The 20,281-nt window shown below is 41.2% G+C and overlaps 1 protein-coding gene across 6 annotated transcripts in view; it reads left to right on the forward strand.

The window, feature by feature from the left end:
• Positions 1-20,281, forward strand: part of MKLN1 (muskelin 1) — a 99,069-nt gene that overhangs the window by 12,507 nt on the left and 66,281 nt on the right. For 4 of the 6 annotated variants that reach the window (XM_044428556.1, XM_044428563.1, XM_044428581.1 and 1 more), the window contains 3 exons: positions 11,614-11,683; positions 13,531-13,673; positions 17,289-17,377. In XM_044428556.1, coding sequence (XP_044284491.1) covers positions 11,614-11,683; positions 13,531-13,673; positions 17,289-17,377 — 302 coding nt within the window. Of the gene's footprint in view, positions 1-4,984; positions 5,110-11,613; positions 11,684-12,142; positions 12,329-13,530; positions 13,674-17,288; positions 17,378-20,281 lie in introns of those variants that run through there. The other 2 variants (XM_044428590.1, XM_044428548.1) reach the window with 2 other exon arrangements.

The raw sequence follows: 20,281 nt of genomic DNA on the forward strand, positions 1-20,281 counted from the left end.
TGTTGTGCCAGACTCCTGCTCAAGTCCGAACCCCAAGTAGCAAAGCCACGGCAGAGCTTTCCTTTGTGGTGAGAGCAGCTTGGGAAATCTTGTTCAAATTCCTCCCTCCCAAATCATAGTTCTGCCTAGGCCCTTGGAAGAGGAAGCCACTCAGGGCCCTCTGAACCATCATTTTCTGAACACCCCACCCCCTAATATTTCCTTATTCTTTATTCTATTCTTTATTTACTTTGTTCTACTTCTGTTTTTTATTCTAATTTTTAGCTACTTGGGTTACTTTAAGGGAGAGGAGTAGGGTAAAAGTATCAGACTTTTTGAAATGAGCTATGTAGAACCATATATAATATTCCATCCCAAATGTAGCCATTCCACCGGCGTGAAACAACTCTTTTTGATACAGGGTGCATCCGCTGTGGCCATCTTCTTTCCATGCAAATAATACTGATTTTTTAAAAAGAGCCAGTTGACAACTTTTTATGTGCATGCTCTACTTTTTAATGGGTAAAGAACCTCTTTTATAATTAGGGTATGTTTTGAAGCTCTGTAGACAGACTGTAGGGTCTTTATATCATGCTGAAAGGTTTCTGGTCATAAAAGAGGAGGTGCAGTGCTTTTCACAGAAGTACATTCTAAAATATTTTAGCATTTGAAGTTTATGGCTTCCATGGAATTGAGGCAACCTATAAAATGCCTCATAAAATTGATCGTGGCAATTAGAGCATTGTCAAAGTACTGCATAAGAAAGCCTAAGAATCAGTTGAAGGCTTTAAAAAAAGATGCTGTCTGTTAAGCAGTAATTTGGACTTCTGATGCAAATGCTTTGCCTACACAACCCTACATGGAAGATAATTTTATTGGGCTTGCATCTTTCGAAAAAATATCTGCTTGGTTTGGAGAGAACACCTGCCCCCAAAACTCATTCTCTTGATAACACTCAAGTTTCACCCCTCCTCTTTACTCCATCTCAGTTCATATAATTCTTTATTGACCAGTGATTCTTTTTTATCTGGCTTGCAGATTGTTTACAGCCGGCCTGATATTGGCTTTGTGTAGCACTGTGTGTTCAACATTATGAGTTCATTATATGTCTGTATCACTGTGGTTTCTGTGAGATGGAATTTCTGCATGCCCCTCCAGCTGCTCGGCCAGATTCTTCCTGTACTTCTGCTTCTTAGAGCAAAGCTCTGCATGGACAGTCGGCCTCCCACGCTGTGTGGCGTCGCTGTGAGTGTGGGGGAACAAAAGCTGTGCTCCTTGTAGTGGGACGTGCATCTGAGGAACAGAAGCAGGGAGCTGGCAGCCCCCAGCCTCGTGGTGTCACCTCCCTGGTTACGCACGATCCATTCCAGCCTGCTGCTTCCTTTCTTCTACTTGAGGCCTCAAAGGAACAGAGGCTAAGGAACAGACTCTTGACCTTGGACTCCAGAGAAGTGTGCCACAGCCCCGTCCTTTAAGTTAGAGCTGAGGAGTCTTCGGCCTGCCTTATTATTGCTATTACATAGTTAAATATATTTATATCCTGCCTTTTTCCTTGTACAAGGAATCCAAAGTGGCTTTCAGAGTTCTTTCCCCCTCCAGTGTTATCCTTCAGGCAGCAACAACCCTGTGAGGTAGGTTAGGCTGAGAATCTATGACTGGCCCAAAGCTTTGCGGTTGTGTGGGTACCCTGGATCTCCTGATTTCCAGTCCAGCACTCTAACCCGCATCCCACGTTGGCTGTCATCGTCTCATCCCAGTGATGTGGATTTTCTGGAAAGGCTGAAATGTTCATATAGAAAATAATTTGAGTAGGGTCATTTGCACCAGAAAATGTTCAGTTTGTGTTGAAAATGTTTCTGATGCCATAGAGAGTGATCTAATTCAGTTTAGTTTGATTGTATTTAATCACCAATGGAGCTAAAGCACCATTGGGGTTTGGTTTGGTTTGGTTTTGGTCCCAATACTGTGCAAATATTTGACCTGTAGTACTTGTAGGGGGGGATGGGATAAAGCACTGTCAGCACAATGATATGCACATTTTAATTGGAATACTTGTGACCATTTAATGGCAAAGCCTTTACTTCCCTTCCCTTCCCTTCCTGAAATATAAGAAAGGAAGATACTGAAAAGTATTCACACACTACCTTCCCCAACCTGTTGCCCTCCACATGTCGTGGAGTACAACTTCCGGTATCCTTCCGTGAGCACAGTGGTGGTAGCTGCTCACCTTTGTCAGCAGAGGAGCTTAACTCGTCAGTTTAACTCCTTCCTGTGGCAGTTAGAAACATAGAAACAGAGCGAGTCAGAAGGGGTCTCCTGGGCCATCTAGTCTGACCCCCGGCTCCAGCCGGCTCCGCTCACGACATGCCCACCATGTGCATGTTGTTGGGACATCTTTGGTTTTGCTGCCACCACTTACTCGCCCCACTTCACACTGGAACATCTATCTGTCAGTGATGTATATGCATTTTCTCACATACTTCCTAGGGGTAATCATTTGTGAAAAATGTTAATTACAACTTTGAAACTGTCAAGCTTGCATAATACTGTATTTGCAGTTAGCCTCTATTCATTGCTACTAATGTACTTATGTAACAGGAACACTTCCACCGAGAGTAGAGCCCTGGAAATTTTCATACCTCGGGAAGATGTCTGCCCCTGCATCGTGTTCCATCCTGCTCTGGGTCCCCAGCCTGCAGCATCTCCACGTTTGCTTTCTGTGCAGGGAGCTGAATGCAGGCAGGCTGGAAGGACGTGGGGATGGGGGCAAATCAGACCTCACCCACGGGTGCTGCTGGCCATATGCATATGCATGGATTTGCAGGAAATGCCTACCACTTCCTTGCAACCATGCACAGACCTCAGAGAAACTGGACCAAAGATCCAAAGAAGTGCCCATTTGAAGTTGGCCTCTTTATTCCCCACATTCGTACACTAAAAGTACGGTAAGGTCCTCAATCCATTGTGTTACAATGAACCCATTGTGTTCGTTGCTGTAATGTCTGTCTTTCAGTAATCAAAGTCATGTTCCCTGCCATATTTAAAATTTCCATGAGGTAGGTAAATAGATTAACAAGTGTATAACTCCGCAAATACATCAGGGTTGTTGTGAGGGTAAGATTGCAAGGAGGAGGAGGAGAATTATGTAAGCTGCCTTGAGTTTCTTGAAAGGAAAAAAGGTGGAATATAAATAGAATGAATAACATAAAATAAATATGAATGGCTATTGCAGTACAAAATGAATAAATCTCTGTTCCGAAAGAAGCAACTGTTGGATATTGCTAAAGTAGATTTGAAAAAGAAGCATTAGCAGCATTAGCTGTATTGCACTGACAGCACTTAGCTAGTTTGGTTTTATACTTTTTTTTGTAAACCACCCAAAGAGCTTCAGCTACAGGTGGTATAGAAATAAAAATAAACATGAAACAAACTTTTGCTGACTCAGATGCATCCTCAGATCTATAGATGTGACAGGTGAATACCAAATGGACAAACCACTGATGAGGCCTTCTCTGGTGGTGTCCGCAGCAGTTTCTCAAATACCCAAATGTGACCATGGGTTCAGAAAGATCCCCCCCCCCATTCTAAGTTGGTTCCTGCAGTGGTATACTAATGCATCATTGAAAATCGGATGTGTTTTTAACTCCAAATTTTTAGCCACAGTCAGCCCTCTATATTATTACACTGCGTTCATACCCCCTCTTTTTTCCTCTTGCGAGGAAGCCAGAGCAACTCGCCTAGCGCCATTTTATCCTCACAGCAGCAGCCTTGTGGGGTAGGTTGAGCTAAGAGTGAGGACTGGCCCGGAGTCACCCGGTGGGCTTCATGGCCAAGTGGGGGCTAGCGCTCGCCCTGCCTGGCTCCTCCGTCCCGCACTGTAGTGGGTGTCTGACTTTTGTTTGGTTTGAAAAGTTGGGGTAATAGCCTTAGTCAGGGTTTTTTAATGTCTTTTGTGTTTCCTTGAGAGTGACTCTGGGATGTGTATTATATCTATAATTAGCTTCAAAATAAGAGCCAAGTTTTAATGGCAAGCTCGCCATGAAATAATTTGACCTATTGGCATAGAACTCTCTGACTTCACTTTTGTCAGATGATGATGATGTAGGCTGCTACTTGGCAACAAGTAAAGTCAGACAAATACAGAAGTATGTGTCTCTGCAGGCTGATTATGTACCCTGAAATTAGGCATTGTGAGTTTACTAGGAGCCATTAATACCCATTTGATTCCCATCTTTTGGTCACAAACAGAAAACAGAAACGCATTACACTGGTTTTAGGAAATGATTTGAGAAGATGTGAACAACTACAGAGATACCGGAGTTCATATTAATGTAATACTGTTATTTTTCCACTTCAAATGAGATCTCCAAATCAGGCAAATTGTTCCAAAATCAGGTTGAGTGGGGGAGCATAGGAAGGGGAAAAAACCAGATCAATGATACGGAAGTTAGGATGCTCATCTTATAATGATACTGTGGAAGACAGTTTGCAAATATTCCTGTTTTTCATTTTCACATTTCAGTGCCCCAAGCCCATGGGAGCAAGAACGTGGCAGGCAAATGCTGAACCTTCATTTTTGAAAATATAATCCAGAGGTTAACTCAAAATAGTCTCAATCCTGAGTGGTCCAGGCAGTTTCCTTGAAAATAAAACTAGAACATAACTAGACAATTGGTTTTAACATAGCTGGAGATAATTTTAAATGCTGTTCTAGGTTAAAGAAATTAAAAGCCAAATTGGATAGCTATACTTACTAGTTGAAGGGTTGAGAATAAGCCTCAGATTGAGATGCATAAAATATTCTTCCTGCAATGTAAGATCTTACTACTGAACAATTAAATTCAGTATTCGCCAAGTGACAAAAATGCAAAAGTAATTTTGTTGACCATAATAAGAATTCCAACATCTCTATTAGTGTGATACCCTTATTAGGCCAAGTCAAACATTACAAAAATGTTGTAAGCATCTGAGATCTCAAAACTAGATTTAAAACAGAATGGCACTAGGGTGGAAAATTATTATGTGTCTGCTAACAGAATCTGTATTTTTTGAATGCATTCAACTGCATACTGAACCGCCTGCACATTTAAAAAGAAAAAGCGGAAAAACTGCAAAAGTGACTACTTTCAGGTAATCTTTTCCCTGGTTGCCAAGGTTATTTAAGATGTGCAGAGCTTTCTGAGCAAAACGTGGATTGATCTTTTATGCAGTCTCTGCTCTAGCAATGCAAAAACTTTGCAGCGGTGGGCTGGATGGACTGAGGGCAGTTCCAGACTACCACCTTGTCTGATATCTGCTGCCTGAAGCCTGAAGGCATAGACAGACACTCCTGTGCTTGCCTATGAAGAGTGAAAATAATCGCTGTTGTAGGTGACATTGTAGAGAAGCTTTTGTACGTAAAGTGGAATTATCGCACTGGGATTTTCCCGCTTCATTTGCAAGCCCAAGGCAATGGCTTTACAGCGGCTGTGGTGCACAGATGCCTGCTCCAGACTTTGGTCTGTGGGGGAATGGAGCAAAGGCAGAAATGTCCAGGCGGAATGTTGCATCTTCCCCAGCTCTGTAGAAAAGGAAAGACCTGTCCAGGAAAGCTGGTGTTGAAATAGCGACTGTGTGTAGGGAAGGGGTTGTTCCCAGTTGAAAGAGCGCCTGGACAGTGGTCAGATTCCAAAACTTTTTTCCCCTGCTGTGCAAAGTTTATTAGACCAACTGAAAGGTGATAGCTGTGGGTGTGCATGCATGTTCAAGATTCCCAGGCCTCTTCAAGCTCAGTGTTAAAAAGGTGGCATGGAGGTAGCAAGTGATGTCATGATACAGTTACTTCCTGGTCTAGTGTGGGAGGAAAGGTATGCAGGTCATGTGACGTTTATAGGCTGCTTCTGCTGCCCCTGGGTCCAAGCGCATGGCCTCCTTTTGCTGGCAGCTCACAGGTAGAAATTGGGCAGTCTTCATAGTAGCAAGTTAGGAGGTAATTTTAGCTGCTGTTTCAGATAATAAAAATCAATTGAAACCATTTTTTCCACTGTTCCATCCACGTTTAAGTTGTCCAGTGTGGGTATGGGAGAAGTTTGACACTGGGATGGGAGGGAAGTGGAAAAATGTTGGCTAGTTAATCACTGGGGAAAGGGTTGACTTTTTGTACCTCGCTGTGGGCACATCTGAAGCCTCTAGTTAGAGAACCTTGTTAGGAGACTGTGCAATATCAGATAGGTAGGTGTTCTCCACATATTCTTGGTTACAGCTCCGTAATCTCTGGCATTAATCAGGCTGTGTTGGGCTTCCGTGAGTTCTCCCAAACTGGCAGGCTGCAGGTTGCCTGCTTCTGGAGGAGGAGGAACAGTTTGTATTGGATCTTAGAGGCACCCTTGATTCAGAACTGGCTGAGGGAAGAAGCAGTATTGTCCATTACGGCAGAGTATCCAGTCATTAACCATCTGCATCAAGGCTGGCACTTAGAGAAGGCGGAACAGAAGGAAAACAGTCGGCACAGAGAATAGAATAGGTTGATGTTCCTACACGTTTTGCAGAAATTCATGAATATTAGGATTTTGTCAAGTAGCACACCCCAGGGTTCCAAGTATAATCTGAATATCAGTGTGCGAAGAGGACACCCCCTGTCTAGGCCTTCCTCAAGTTAAAAGAGTCAGAGGAAACCATTGGTCCTGGCTTTGGTTCTAGGAGTTTCATATAAAATTTTAACCCATCTCTGAACTTCAGGAGGAAAGCTAAAATTTCTTAATGTGGCAAAGAGAAATTTCTCACACATTTTCTGGAAGGCCTCAGCATTTATAGAGGTAATGATAATGGTGTCGTTGCTATCCTTCTATAAGATCCACAGCCAGTTTAAGACAGGAGCTCCCTGCCTGTGCTTAATCAAACCCACATGGTCTGGCTGGACTAACATAACTTTTTTGTCAGCCAAAATTATAGGTAGTATTTTAATATCAACATTAATCAGTGAAATGGGTGGATAATTACTGCAGAAGGTCGGATTTCTATCTGGTTTGGGAATTACTGTAAGTATCAAAGAGAACCTGATTCAGAAATAGAGTTATACAAGCAATAAAGTTTGGGATCTAAAAAGCTTGAAAATGTTTTATACCACTCTGCAGCAGGTGCTTTCTCCATTTTCTTGTTAATTTGTAATTTCTTTAATCCTCAAAGACACCATTAAATACTGTTTGTGTGACATGTCTAGACAGGGAAAATTAACATGTGGAAAAATTCTGTTATTTTACAGCACTACTATACAATTCCAAATAACATTTTAAAAATGGAAAAAAAATCTGTTTGTTCTCATGTCTGTTGGAGATAATACTGTATTATCTAATTGACAGTTCAAACTTTGTGCCAAGTCTATTAGTTATCTAGCAATACATGTACCTAGTATCTCATAGATCACAAATGATTAAGTTAAAACTAAGCAAGTCGGTTGATGACATTCCAAGGGACATTGGCAGGTGGGCATCTGTGAGGTTAAGCCTATGGTATGTAGTAAATAAAATTCAAATAAATATGGTAACTCACATTGCTTGTTTTAGGAAGTATTCCTGGGTTCTTCTGACAAGTACTTCAGAATCTTAATGTTTTGTTTTGTAAATTTTGTGGGGTTCTACTTTTTTAGAAATTTTGTGAATTTCTATAAAAAAATTGGTAACTTTTTAATCAACGAGTGTGGATTTAGTCTCCCTGAGCGTTCCTTATACTAGTGCACTGTTGGTTGGCTTGTACTAGAGTTTGGTCTTTTCCATTTAGATTTGATTCCTTTTCTTGGTCAGTTTTGGAATCCCTATTTCTGGATCCTCTGCCCAAGTGGGTTGCTTTGGACTCTGTCATACCAAAATAGATAATGTGTCCCTCCCAGTGTCTCAACTAGAGAGTTGTGTCACATTTTTTAAATGTCAGTTGCAGTCTGACGTATTTTCAGAAGCAAAATTAACCTTATAGGGAAATCCAGATTGGCAAGAAAACATTTGGTCGGGCTGATATTTACTTTGGATCAGGTTGTTGGTCCTGATGATAATTTCTACCATTTTCTAATTTGTTTGCTAAATACAAGTCGCCAGCTATTTCTACATGGCAATATATGTCATTGAACCATAATAGAATGATGCTGCTGTATGGTCAGCTTCAGAGCTGCCTACATTGTTAGTATTGGTTGAGGCTGAATCGCTACATTGGCCTACCATTTACGTCTGTAAGTATTTATTATTGGTGAATAACTATGATACAAAATGTCTTAATCAGGAATGGAAGAATGAACTGGATCACCCCATCAATATTAGGGGGTCATGTAGCCCTTAGCTACACTTAATTCAACAAAAATTGATCTATCAAGTATACTGGATGTGACACCATTTCTTTGACAAGGGCTTAATTAAATTAACCCACTGTTGTGGTTTTAACGCTGCTTCTATTATTATTATTATTATTATTATTATTATTATTATTATTATTATTACATTTCTATGCCGCCCCTTGCCAAAACCTCGGGGCGGCTTACAACATGATAAAATACATTGAAATACAATAGTACATAATAAATTACCATTAAATATAAAAATACAAAAAATACATTGATTTACAAATATAAAATTAAAATTATCAGTATAAAATAAAAATATAGGAGGAGAAAGAGAAGGAAGAAGAAGTTGCCCTGGTCAGATCATATGTTTTAACAATTGAAATGATGTTTAAATAAAAAGGTCTTTACCTGGCGCCGAAAAACCAGTAACGACTGTGCCAGGCGGACCCAATGGCAGCTTTCTTTAGGGAGAGGATAATTTTTTTTTGAAGGAAAGTGCTTTAACATTTAAGGATACACATGTTCTTACTATGGGTAAGTAATGAAGACTCGCATGTTTTTATTATCCATATTTTGGAATGTAACTCAAGGTCAAAGTAAATAGAGTTTCTGTGCCATTTTGATAGCTAAAAGACTAATATTACAACATTAGAAGGATAAACAGTGACCTGTGATAATACAGTGTGTGGAGGATTTAATGTAATGTTTGATTTTTGAATGGGTAGCCTTTAGATGTAATCTACAAATGCATAAATATGTAGATATTTGGGCTGCCTTTGTTAACATAATAATTTTGAACAACAATAATATGTTCTGTTATATGCTAATACAGAGAGACATATAATGTACATGTAACTAGTGCTGTGGATCTTTTTACACTGTGTTCAAAACTTGCAGCTTTTTAGTTTGGCTCTTCAGTGGTGTAGTTTGTATGTTTTTGTAGTGCACAATAAAAAGGGGAAACAGAAACCCAGAGTATTATGCCGGGAACTTAGAGGAGGAAGACAGCCTTTCTACAAAATAGTTGTGTTTTACTTGCATGCCACCAAGTCAGCTATGGCTTGTGGCAACCCCATGAGTGAAAGCCAAATCTCCTGTCCTGGGCAGCCTTGCTTAGCTCTTCTAAGTTCAAGGCTGCGGCTTCCTTTATGGAATCCATCCATTTCATTTGTTGGTCCTTCTCGTCTCCTGCCTTCTGCTTCCCTAGTTTTATGGTCTTTCCAGTGAGCCTTCTCATGATGTGCCCATGTGATGTATGACCATTGCAGTTTTTTCATTTTCGCTTCTAGGCCAAGTTCTGGCTTGATTTGATCTGAGGCCTACTTTTTTGCTCTTCTGTTGCTCCAGAGTTCACAAAGCTCTCCTCCAGCACCATGTTTCAAGCGCATCCATTGTCTTCCCGTCAGCTTTCTTCACTGTCCAGCTTTTACACCCATACCCCAGTGATCAGGAGTTCAATAGTGTAGATGGTTTTGGTCTTTGTTTCCAGTTAAACATTCTTCCGCTTAATGATCTTTTCTAGTTCTTTGATTGTTGTCCATCCACGTCTCACTCGTCTTTGAATTTCTTGGCTGCCGTCTCCCTTTGAATTGATGATTGAGCCAAGTATACAAAATATTTCACAATTCCACTTTCTTCATTGTTGACATTAAAGTTGTGTAAATCTTCTGTAGTCATGATTTTTGTTTTCTTAATGTGCAGCTGTAGTCCTGCTTTTCACTTGCTTCTTTTATTCTTATCTGGAGTTGTTTAATACAGCACTATTTCTTGACTGTAATACGGTATCATCTCCATATCTTAAGATTCCTATATATGTTCTGCCAGTGTTCATTTCTTCTTTTTCTGATCCTAATTCAGCTTTCTTTAGGATATGCTCTGTGTATGGATTGAACAGATAGGGTGATAAAATCCACTTTTGTCTGATGCTTTTATCTATGGGAAACCATTCTTTCTCTTCATATTTAGTCCTAACAGTAGTTCTTGTCTATCATGTAGATTACACATCAGGACAGTCAAGTGCTGAGGCAGCCTCATTTCTTTTAGGACGGACTTTTCATGAGCCACACAATAAAACACCTTGCTGTAGTCTGTAAAGAACAGGCTGTTCTTTTTCTGAAATTCTTTGGTGTACTCTGGTAGCCAACATACATTGGCAGTATGATCTCAAGTACTCTCCCTTTTTGAAATCCAGCTTGCACCTTGGGCATTTCTTGCTCCAGGTTGGATAAAATTCTTTGTTGCAAAGCAGGGTGGATAAAAAAAATCTATCTAGCAGTTGGATTTTTTGATTGAAATTAGATTTTTTAAAAAATAAAATGCTTTTTGAGGAAAAAAATAAGGATGGTTTTCTGTTTAAGATACATTATAGTCCAAAGGCTATTCATCATGAAATAAGGATTAGGTTTTCACTACGAAACATGACTCTGCATATTCAAGCAATGTTTATTTTTTATTTTTTGGTAAATGAATTTTCTTAATCCATTCACGATGTCATGCTCTTCCAGAGGTTTCTGTAAGAGTATTGGGCATTTTTTCTATCTAGAAGATATTATCACAGATGCTTGGTTTTACAGTTCTCAAAACTGTGAATTTGTGTCTGCAAAGATCGCATACCTCTTCTTTGCAGCAAAAAATGGTATAAAATAAACATACAGAATTGAGAAAAAGACTTTAATCCCATTGTTCCTTTGCAAATTGATGTAAACAGAATCAGCCCCATATCTCTTAAATTAGAAGTTTCACAAAATTCAGTGAACAGAAGAAGATTGTTGGGAGTGGAACAGACCTGCACAAGCAGTGAAGTGTGAGCAGGGAAGGGCAAGCAGTAAAAATGAAAGGGAAACCTTTTGAGCAGAATACCCCACAGGTCTTTGGATCTTTTTGTGTCTCGCCTGGGGTTTGTTTATTATTCTTTCCCCAGAGAAGAAAACCTGTAATGGCAGCAGACTTGAGCCCCAGTTTGGGAATATTTCAATGCTGTTCCTTTACCTATGGGTAAGGCAGGCATGCAAATGCTGTAGAAAAGCATGATTTAAATCACAATTTAATTCAATAATCATGAGTTAATTCAATTTGATTTAACTCAGATCCACCTTGTTGCAAAGTAACTGTTTGCTTGCATGGGGAATTAGTGCAATGGTTTCTATAGTTGCTGAACTCCTTTGTGTCTCTTTTCTTGTGTATTGGAATATAAATATATATGAATATATATCTATCTATATATAGAGAGAATTTTCAGTCTGCAATCTATTTTTTAGTTTTCCATAGTTGTTGGTATGTGTTGAAATAAGACTTTGGAGGCTAATCAAACTTTTGTTTGTGTCTTTTAGGAATATTTTAGTAGACAAGCCCAATGATCAGTCTTCGCGGTGGTCTTCTGAAAGCAACTACCCTCCACAGGTAAGTGTTTTATTTGGGGATTTTGAATCTCCTCCTCCTCCTCCTCACCACTGCCTCAGCCACCCCCAAAAATAACTTCCCCAAGTCTCAGCTATCTGGATGAATGTGCAACATTGCAAGACCATTCCGCCTGCCTGGTTTTCAGCCTGCATTCTGCCTGTTTGTATTTTAACTGTGTGTGTTATCTAATTAGTTCTTGATTCTTAGTCTTTTCTGCTTGGAAGAGAGAAGTAGTCAGTGTGGAATCAACTTGGCATTATTAACTGCATTTCCCTAATGACTCATACTGGAACTTTGCTTCTTCTATCACTAACCTGGGAAATACTCCTCTTTTGTAGAGACCAGCCTAGCTAATCAGCTTGCACATAACAAAGCCTTTCAGTTAGAAAGCCTTTATCCTGGTCTGCTTGAAAGTGGGAGAACAGCCGCAATATTTGTTTTTCCTGGGGGTTTGCGCAGGAGCAGTGATCGGAGGGGGCTGCCTGGTGCAGAGAAACAGTGACCTTTGCACTCTGAGTCGCTTCCAGTATACCTTGGTTCTTGGGAATCAAAGGGCTGTAAGCTTTCCTGCTCTTGGCTGCCTGCAATGAAGTAGCACAGTTCCTAAGGAAGCACTGCTTCCGATGTGTGGCACTTCGGCTACTGGTAAGAGTTCTGGCCTGTTTATTTTTAGTGTTAACTTTGAGCAAAATGTATCTTTGAATAGTTTTTTTTAAAATAAAGCTAGTATTTCATCCAAAAATAGCAGTTAAGTAATCCTGTTCTATGGTTCTTTCATGCGTTTACCAGATGGTCTTTAATAGTTCCCTTTGGCAGGAATTCTTCTTTGTGATATTCAGCAATGTGATAATGATGCGTTGAGGGCGCCAGTGCATTTTGAATGGAAACAGCGCCCTAGAGGCCTTAGGGGCTTGCTCTTTCAGGTGCAAGTGACCGGCAGCCTAGAGATCAATAAAACTCACTTTCTGAATGTGCGACTGAGTGATTTTTAAGCTGCAGTCTGGCGAAAGGACTTGCTGAGTGACAAGAGGCATGTGCATTTTTCCTGAAGTGGAAGTTTGTACAGATGTCTTGTCCTGTTTGATGTGTTATTTTGATTTCATACATGCATGTGTCTAAAGCCCATATGGCACGTATGTTGCGTTTTGAGTCATGAAACGAGTTAATCTCTGTAGTGGTGTATATCAGAGTAAGTACTTCCCTGCATGGGGTGAATTGACAAACTATACCTTTATTTATTTCTAGTGTTTGTACCCTACCCTTTTATCACTGATGCTTAAAGTCTGTATTTACGTAAAGATTTTAAAATAATTTAAAAATATATATATCTTGCAACCATAGCTCAACAAAGCCCTTGGGATTACTTGTAACACAGTTGAAATCTATTTTATAAATTGCGTTGATACAATTGCGCAATGGAGAGTAGAGTGTGATGCCATAGTAGCAGTGCACAGCAGCCAGAAAAGTTCTAATACACTGCAAGAGAATCTGCACAAAAATGCCTTATGTAAAGTTATTTTGTAGTGATTAGAAACTTGCATACTGTATGTTCATCAGAGAATCAAGACTGAGTGGCTCTTGCTCCTTGTTATGTAGGTTGCTTCTCTGTTTTGAATCCAGATTTGCTTCTGTGTAACATATGAAAAGGACCTTCTCCTGGTTTCTTCCATTTGGATGATTAGAAGCCCTGTGGAACAGAATTTTCCATTTAAATTTACCGGCTTAACCTATCCTGCTAATGCTCCTGTTAGGCTTGTTGTAAGATTCTAATATGGATGTTCTTTCATTGTCCAATGACAAATGTTAAAGCAAGAAGAAAGATCCTTATCTTTTTTTTTCCTCCCTAGTATCTCATCTTAAAGCTTGAAAGACCTGCCATAGTCCAGAGTATCACATTTGGCAAATATGAGAAGACCCATGTCTGTAATTTAAAGAAGTTTAAAGTTTTCGGTGGGATGAATGAAGAAAACATGACGGATTTGTTATCTAGGTAAGAAGGATAGCTTGCTGTCTTTGGACATCTTTTTTGCAGTTTCATTTCAAGACTGATAGAGCTGAATATACTCGGAGTGAAGGCGTGCTCTAGTGAAGGACCCAGCTTTCAAATCCACCTCTTTTGCCTAGTTTATGCTTCCCTTTTTAACTCACTGTTGGTGACCGAGCACCAGCCAGTGGCAGCAGAGTGGTAAAAAGCGGGGATTGGCATGGAGGTGTTTGTGCTGGGACAAAGTGTTGGGCTGGATGCAAATCTGTCGTTTTGCAGATACGGCTCCTTACGTGTTGGGTATATGATTTGGAGTTGCTCAAGGCTTAGCTTGGAGTGCAGGCTTCCCAGTCTGGATTAATTTATGTATAATCTAGCTATTATTTACATAATTGTAGTTTGCCAGACTGTGTCTGACTTCCATTGTTGTTGGCTGGAAGTGATGTCGCGGCGACTTCTAGAGGTCACTGATTGAAGATGTGGATGATCTTAGTCCTATATTTCCTTCCCGCCCCTCTGATTGGGTTCAGACTACACTGCATGGTATTTCATACTCAAGGCCTGAGCACCAGCTGTTGCTGCAACATGTGTTGTTACATCCTCTGAACGTAGCTTTTCTAAGGAGCCGTGGCTTGTTAACGCTGAACAATCCATAAAGAAAACCCATGGCTTCTTGTACTTGGGTTGTGAACGGTGGAGTGGTTCACCACGTTTATTCACCATGGAAAATATGAGAACCCACATTTCAGCAAACACTCCTTGTTCAGTGATAACCCATACTCAACCTGTACTGAGCCCTCGAGTGAGGGTTATGTTGTCTGAACTTGGTTGCTTTCCTTGTGGGCGCTGCCTGCAGCAGGTTTCATTGCTGTGCTGCATGGCAGAGCTGGCCCCCTGGTAAGGTGTCTGTACATTGGGAATCTGTGCAGACCGTGTGATTGCTGCAGTCTGCCACTTGTTTTCCATCCCTTGCGGGTGCAGAGCATGTTAAGAACTCCATTGGTCAGCACATGTGGTAAGGCTTTCACGTACAATACACCCTGAATCATGTACAGCACAAGTCTGCCCATCTCTGACTCTCCTCCTCCATCCCATTAAGGTTTGTTTCTTAGTGAGTAATATTTTTTTTTAAAGTTCACTATGCATCCATATACGTGTGCCGAGTTTCGTACTTGTAAGTAAACTCATGCATTCATCTGTTCACCGTGTAGTGATGAGATAGGGTGAGGAGTTAGGCCTTTTGGTCCTTGTGAGAAAGCCCTTGCACACCCAGGCAATAATCCCAGTTGCAGGCAAAGAACTCCATCCGTAGCCTTGACAACTCACTGCTGTGCAGGACACTGGCAAAAGCAGATCACTTGTCCTGAACACGACTCCTTATGAGGTCATTACAGGATTTGAAGCAAAAATGTGGCTGGGTACCACAAAGCAGAACAAACGTGGCTGGGTACCACAAACGTGGCTGGGTACCACAAAGCAGAACAAATGGACTTTGTTCTCCCTGACGCTGTCGATCCCAACCATGTGCTTACTCTCTGCCGGGCACAGTTTCCTTTCCTTCCTATCTCAGAGTTCTTGCTCTGGACAACCTTCCGTTTTGCTGTAGGCTCCTGTTCATTCCCGTGTTTGCTTAAGTTAACATGCCTATGCTATTTTTCCATGTAAAAATCATTCACAGGGCAATCCAGATGTATGAACATCCTCATACAGATATAGCAGCAGGAAAACCTTGCAGCTGGGCAGGACTAAAAGAAAAACAGCATGCCTTGAAAAAAGAAAAAGTGAAGGGTTAGCTGTGTGCTCCCTCAAAAGCTTGGGAAGTCATGTGCTGGAGGACTCCGAAGGAGAAAATCCAGATGTTTCCCTACGGAGAGGAAGTTCCACAGCGAGCCGGGGCGCTGCGCTAGGGAAAGCCATGCCTGCCCCAAGGGGAAGCCTCACCTGTGCATACACTGCCATGTCTTGCGCAAGTGTCCACTTATTTATTTATTTAATAGCGTTTATATCCCTCCCTTTATGATGTTTCAGGGCAGTAATACAATAGAATAAATGAATAAGATACAGTATCCAGATAATAATATACAAAATCAATCTTAAAATGCTACCCACATTTAAAATAATGGGGAAATAAAAAGGGGTTGGCCTTGACACCAAAATGGAAAAAGTATTGGCGCCAGGCACACCTCTCTGGGGAACCCATTCCACAGCCGGGGTGCTCCACAGAGAAGGCCCTTCCCCGAGTAGTCGCTCTTCTGATCTCCTTCAAAGAGGGCTCCTGAAGAGGGGCCTCCACTCCAGGTCTCAGGGGCTGGGCAGGTACATATGGAAGGAGGCACTCCTTCAAATATCCAGGTCCTAAGCCATTTAGGGCTTTATAAGTCACCACTAGCACCTTAAATTGGGCCTGAACTTCAATTGGAAGCCAGTGCAGATGCTACAGGACTGGCGTTATGTGTATATATCTGCTGGCCCCTGCTAGCAACCTGGCTCCTCTATTCTGGACCAATTCAGTATCTGGGCCGTCTTCAAGGGCAGCCCCACGCAGAGCGTGTTGCAACACTCCAGTCGGGAGGTTACCAGAGCCTGGGCCACAGTTGCTAGGCTCTGCTCAGCCAAGGAAGGGCATAGTTGGTGGATCAGCCCAAGTGGAAGGAAAGTGCTCCTCGCCACAGTCGTCACCTGGGACTCCCAGGATAACTCTGGGCCGAGGAGCGCTCCCAGCCTACACACCCTGTCCCTTAGCAGGGGTGCAGCCCCACCCAGAACAGGTCAAGGATTGCATACCTGGAGAGTGGAACCCCCTACCCACAAGACCTCCGTCTTGTTTGGATTAAGTCTCAGTTTATGAACCCTCATCCAGCCCCGCACTCCAGCCAGACTGCGGTTGTTTCTGGTCGCTCCCCAGACTTTCCTGTGCTATGGGAGCCTTGCTTGCTTTCTGTGTGAAGACATTCATTTGTGTGCTTTCTTCGTACTGGTTAACAAAGGCGGGCTGGTTGCCCATGTTAAGTCCTGGGGAACTCGTGGGATCTGGCTGCTGCCATAACAGAGCTTCCAGCTCGACCCAGATACAGAGTTTGGTCATTTCTGGAGCCGTACGCGAACGAGTCGGTGCCCCTTGGTGCCATGTGAAGCCGCTGCTTACCTGCCACTGGAGGAGCCTGGTGTTGGCTCTTGTGAACAGCCCACCATCCAGCGCAGGCAGAAGATCTGAGTGTTTAGCGAGTTTCTGTGGGAGCATGAAGCAAAGCGGGGGGAGAAAACCTTGCCCCTTGCGTCTCTCCTCTTCCCTTTTGCTTCATACACCCCAAGTCGCATACGCATGCTTCGTATGAACGCTGAATTTTGTATGAAATTTCCAAAGTTTTTCTCAGCACATTTTAAAAAGTTAATGTTGGAACATGAGTAGCTGACTTAAAACTGGGGAAATGACGTGCGGAAAAGGAGAGTGCGGCTGTGCATGTCCTGGGGCTGCCTCACCCAGATGCTCAGGGGTATAGAGCATTATAGCTCCTGTCTGACCACACCTAGTTACGAGTCAGGAAAAACATAAAATGTATTTACTACTTAGCGCTAAAATCCATGGTATGATTTAACAGCCTTGTATTTTTCCTTCCACAGTGGCTTAAAGAATGACTATAACAAAGAAACATTCACCTTGAAGCATAAAATTGATGAACAGATGTTCCCTTGCCGATTTATTAAGATAGGTAAATACAGTTTTCCTGGTGCTCATGTGATCAGTCTTCTCTCGTCTGTGTTCATGCTTGTGATGACCTTGTATCTGCAGGCCTTTTTACTTCATCATCTCTTTAGGCTGATTATCTAGCTGGTAGCGTTAGGAGGGAATAGAAGCTCTTTTTGGGGGGCGGGGGACTTCAGTGCTTTGCAGTTGTAATGCACTGTGCCTTGGTATGCTCCTGAAGAAGATTTCAAAGCTTCTTCAGCTAGTGCAGAATGTGGTATCGTATCTCTTCTCAGAAGCAAATTCCACTGATGTTCTATGCACAGGGTCTGTGTATTTCCCACATAGTTGGAATGCGGAATTTCACTGTACCAACAGTTTGGAGCGTGTATCTTGCAGCAACCTTCCGTCCTTGGTGTGACATTAGCTGAGAGCATCCAGCTGACAATGAATACATTGTTATTATGGAGAAAGTCTATTTTTATTGATGGAATTGTCAATAAGAGTTAACACTCAAAACCAGGCATAGCATTTCACTGTGCATTATGTGCACTGTTCTTCACTTCTGAGTAATGACAGCCGCACCTGAACTTCTAAGATCTCGATACATAAGAAGAGCTGTGCGGTCAGAGAAAAGGTCTCTCTTGCCCAGGGTTACGCATCCCGCAGTGGGAAGCCTTTCAGAAGCTCATCAGCAAGGTACGGAGGTGGTGGCTATTCCAAGTCTTCAATAAGTCTTGGCTCTGAATCTGGAGTTTCTATTTATGGACATTAATAGGTCTATCATGCATCAACTCGTCCAATCCTTCCACTTTTAAAGGCAGCCTAGAATTATTCTAAATAAATAATAGTTTTGTAAAAAGCCATCTAAAGTTATCACTGCAGTTGGTGGCAGCCAGCTCTGTTAGTTAATTAATGTGATTATGTATCATGAGGACTGTTTCCTTTTGCCATTCTTGCATTCAGTGAATTTCACTGGATGATCCTGAGTTCTAATCCTGTGGGAGAGGGGAAGCAACTTAAGCTGTTCTCTTCTCCATTCTCTGTGTAATTTTTAAAAAATCAACCATGTCCTCTCTTCTCTTTTTCTTACCGTTTTTTGTTTCCCTTTCCCCCGGCCAGAGAGTATGTGGCTAGCAGTCACATTTGATCCTTAGGTCTTCTCATTTTAGAAACTCGTTGGAGAAGAAATCATGCATGGAATGCAGAGCTTTGGGTCTCTGTGAAAAGGAATGATGGTTGGTGCAGTCGGCTGGAGGTCATTCTGCATCATTCTTGAGCTTTTGCTTGAATTTCTTACATAAGAAAGACTAAATGTCAGATATTCATCTTAAGCCAATTGATTGTGACTGCTTGATCATACTAACCCATTTGGAAACTGAAATGTAATAGCATCTTACAGTGTTTGTAAGCACTTTTAATGATCAATGGTGTGTATTGATCCTTTTGAGAGAACAATACAGTATCCCCCCAATGGAGTCTAATTGCTTAAAGCAATTAATTAAGCCAGAAAAGTGGTTGCAAATATGACTTCCTTTACAAAACCTAAATTTGACATATTTGTTTATGTGACAGGATGGTCAGTTTCCTTGAGTGTGCTTTGGAGGGTATCTTATCACAAAACCAGACTTGGTCGTGTTTTGCATTGGCATAGATTGTAGGCACTTGGAGAGAAGACAGCTTAAAAGGGTGGAAGAACATGGGGAGGCATTGAGGTGCCGGTACAGTATCATATTAACTCGAATTTCCTTTGGAGTTAATAGAGACTGTGAACTTGAAAAAGATTTTCAAAGGCTTGATTGGTAGAAAGGCTGGCTGTATTTGCCAGATTTCCCCAAATGTTTTTCCTGAGAGATATTGAGGCATAGCTCCCTGCTGTTTTGGGGACTTCCATGGTTATTTTGTCTATTTTAATGAATAACTGGAAAGTACACACAAAAGTTTTGGATGCATTAATTATAATGTATCTAAATATAAGGAAACAGAAAATTAATAGAAAGAAAAAATATTTCTCGTTATTTGTTTTTTGGCACCAGGCCAAGACTTTTTTATTTAAACGTTATTTTAATTAACTGTTTATTTATTGGTTTTTATTTATTGCCAGATGTGTCCAGTTTTTTATATTTTTGTATTGTTATTTATTTATTGGAAGCCGTCCCGAGGCTTATGCAAATGGGACGGCATACAAGAACCCCAAATAAATAAATAAATGAATAAATGAAAATTCAGTTCAAGGTATTGGTGCTTACATTGAAACCTTATTTCCCAAGCATTAAAATTTGATGTTGTTTTAGTTGGCCTTATTGTTTAAACAATTCAATAAATATTGAGTCATTAACACCTTAATGTTGTGTTGAAATTCTATGTATATCATCCTGTAATCCAGTTTGGTATATGAATTTATAATATTCAAATATTTATACTTACTTCTGCTAGGGTTTTGGCAGGGAGTGGCTGCCAAGAGTGCCCCTCTATTCCTTCTTGGGCTGAGAGGGTCATGGGTCAAAAAGGAGTTGACAGACTTCAAGCCTTTAAGTGCTTCCAGCTTAGAACCAGTTCTGATCACTCTTGTGAGCTGGGGCTCAGATTTGTAAGCCATTTAGGAAAAAAGTGCTATGTAGACAACCCCTGTGAAAATTACGGTTGCTCTATCTATCCATCCAGTATGAAGTACTTTTCTATTTCAAATAGTTTCCTTAAATTATGGTGGGTTTCGGAGGCCTCCTTTGAGCCTGTAATGCAATCGATGCAGTTATCAGTAGATAACAAACTTGTATATCAACAAAAATCTAGCCCTGAATGTCTGGCTTTCCTGGTTTGAAGGTCGAAGGGATGGTTGTCTTGGTATGCCGGGGATGCCGGACTCGGCAACAGTCCTTGAATTAAAGTAATTAGATTGTTTAAAATCAAACAAGGGTATTTGCTTTAA

This window comes from Varanus komodoensis, unplaced genomic scaffold (genome assembly GCF_004798865.1).
Source record: "Varanus komodoensis strain SLA01 unplaced genomic scaffold, ASM479886v1 scaffold1, whole genome shotgun sequence".
Classification (NCBI taxonomy): domain Eukaryota; kingdom Metazoa; phylum Chordata; class Lepidosauria; order Squamata; family Varanidae; genus Varanus; species Varanus komodoensis.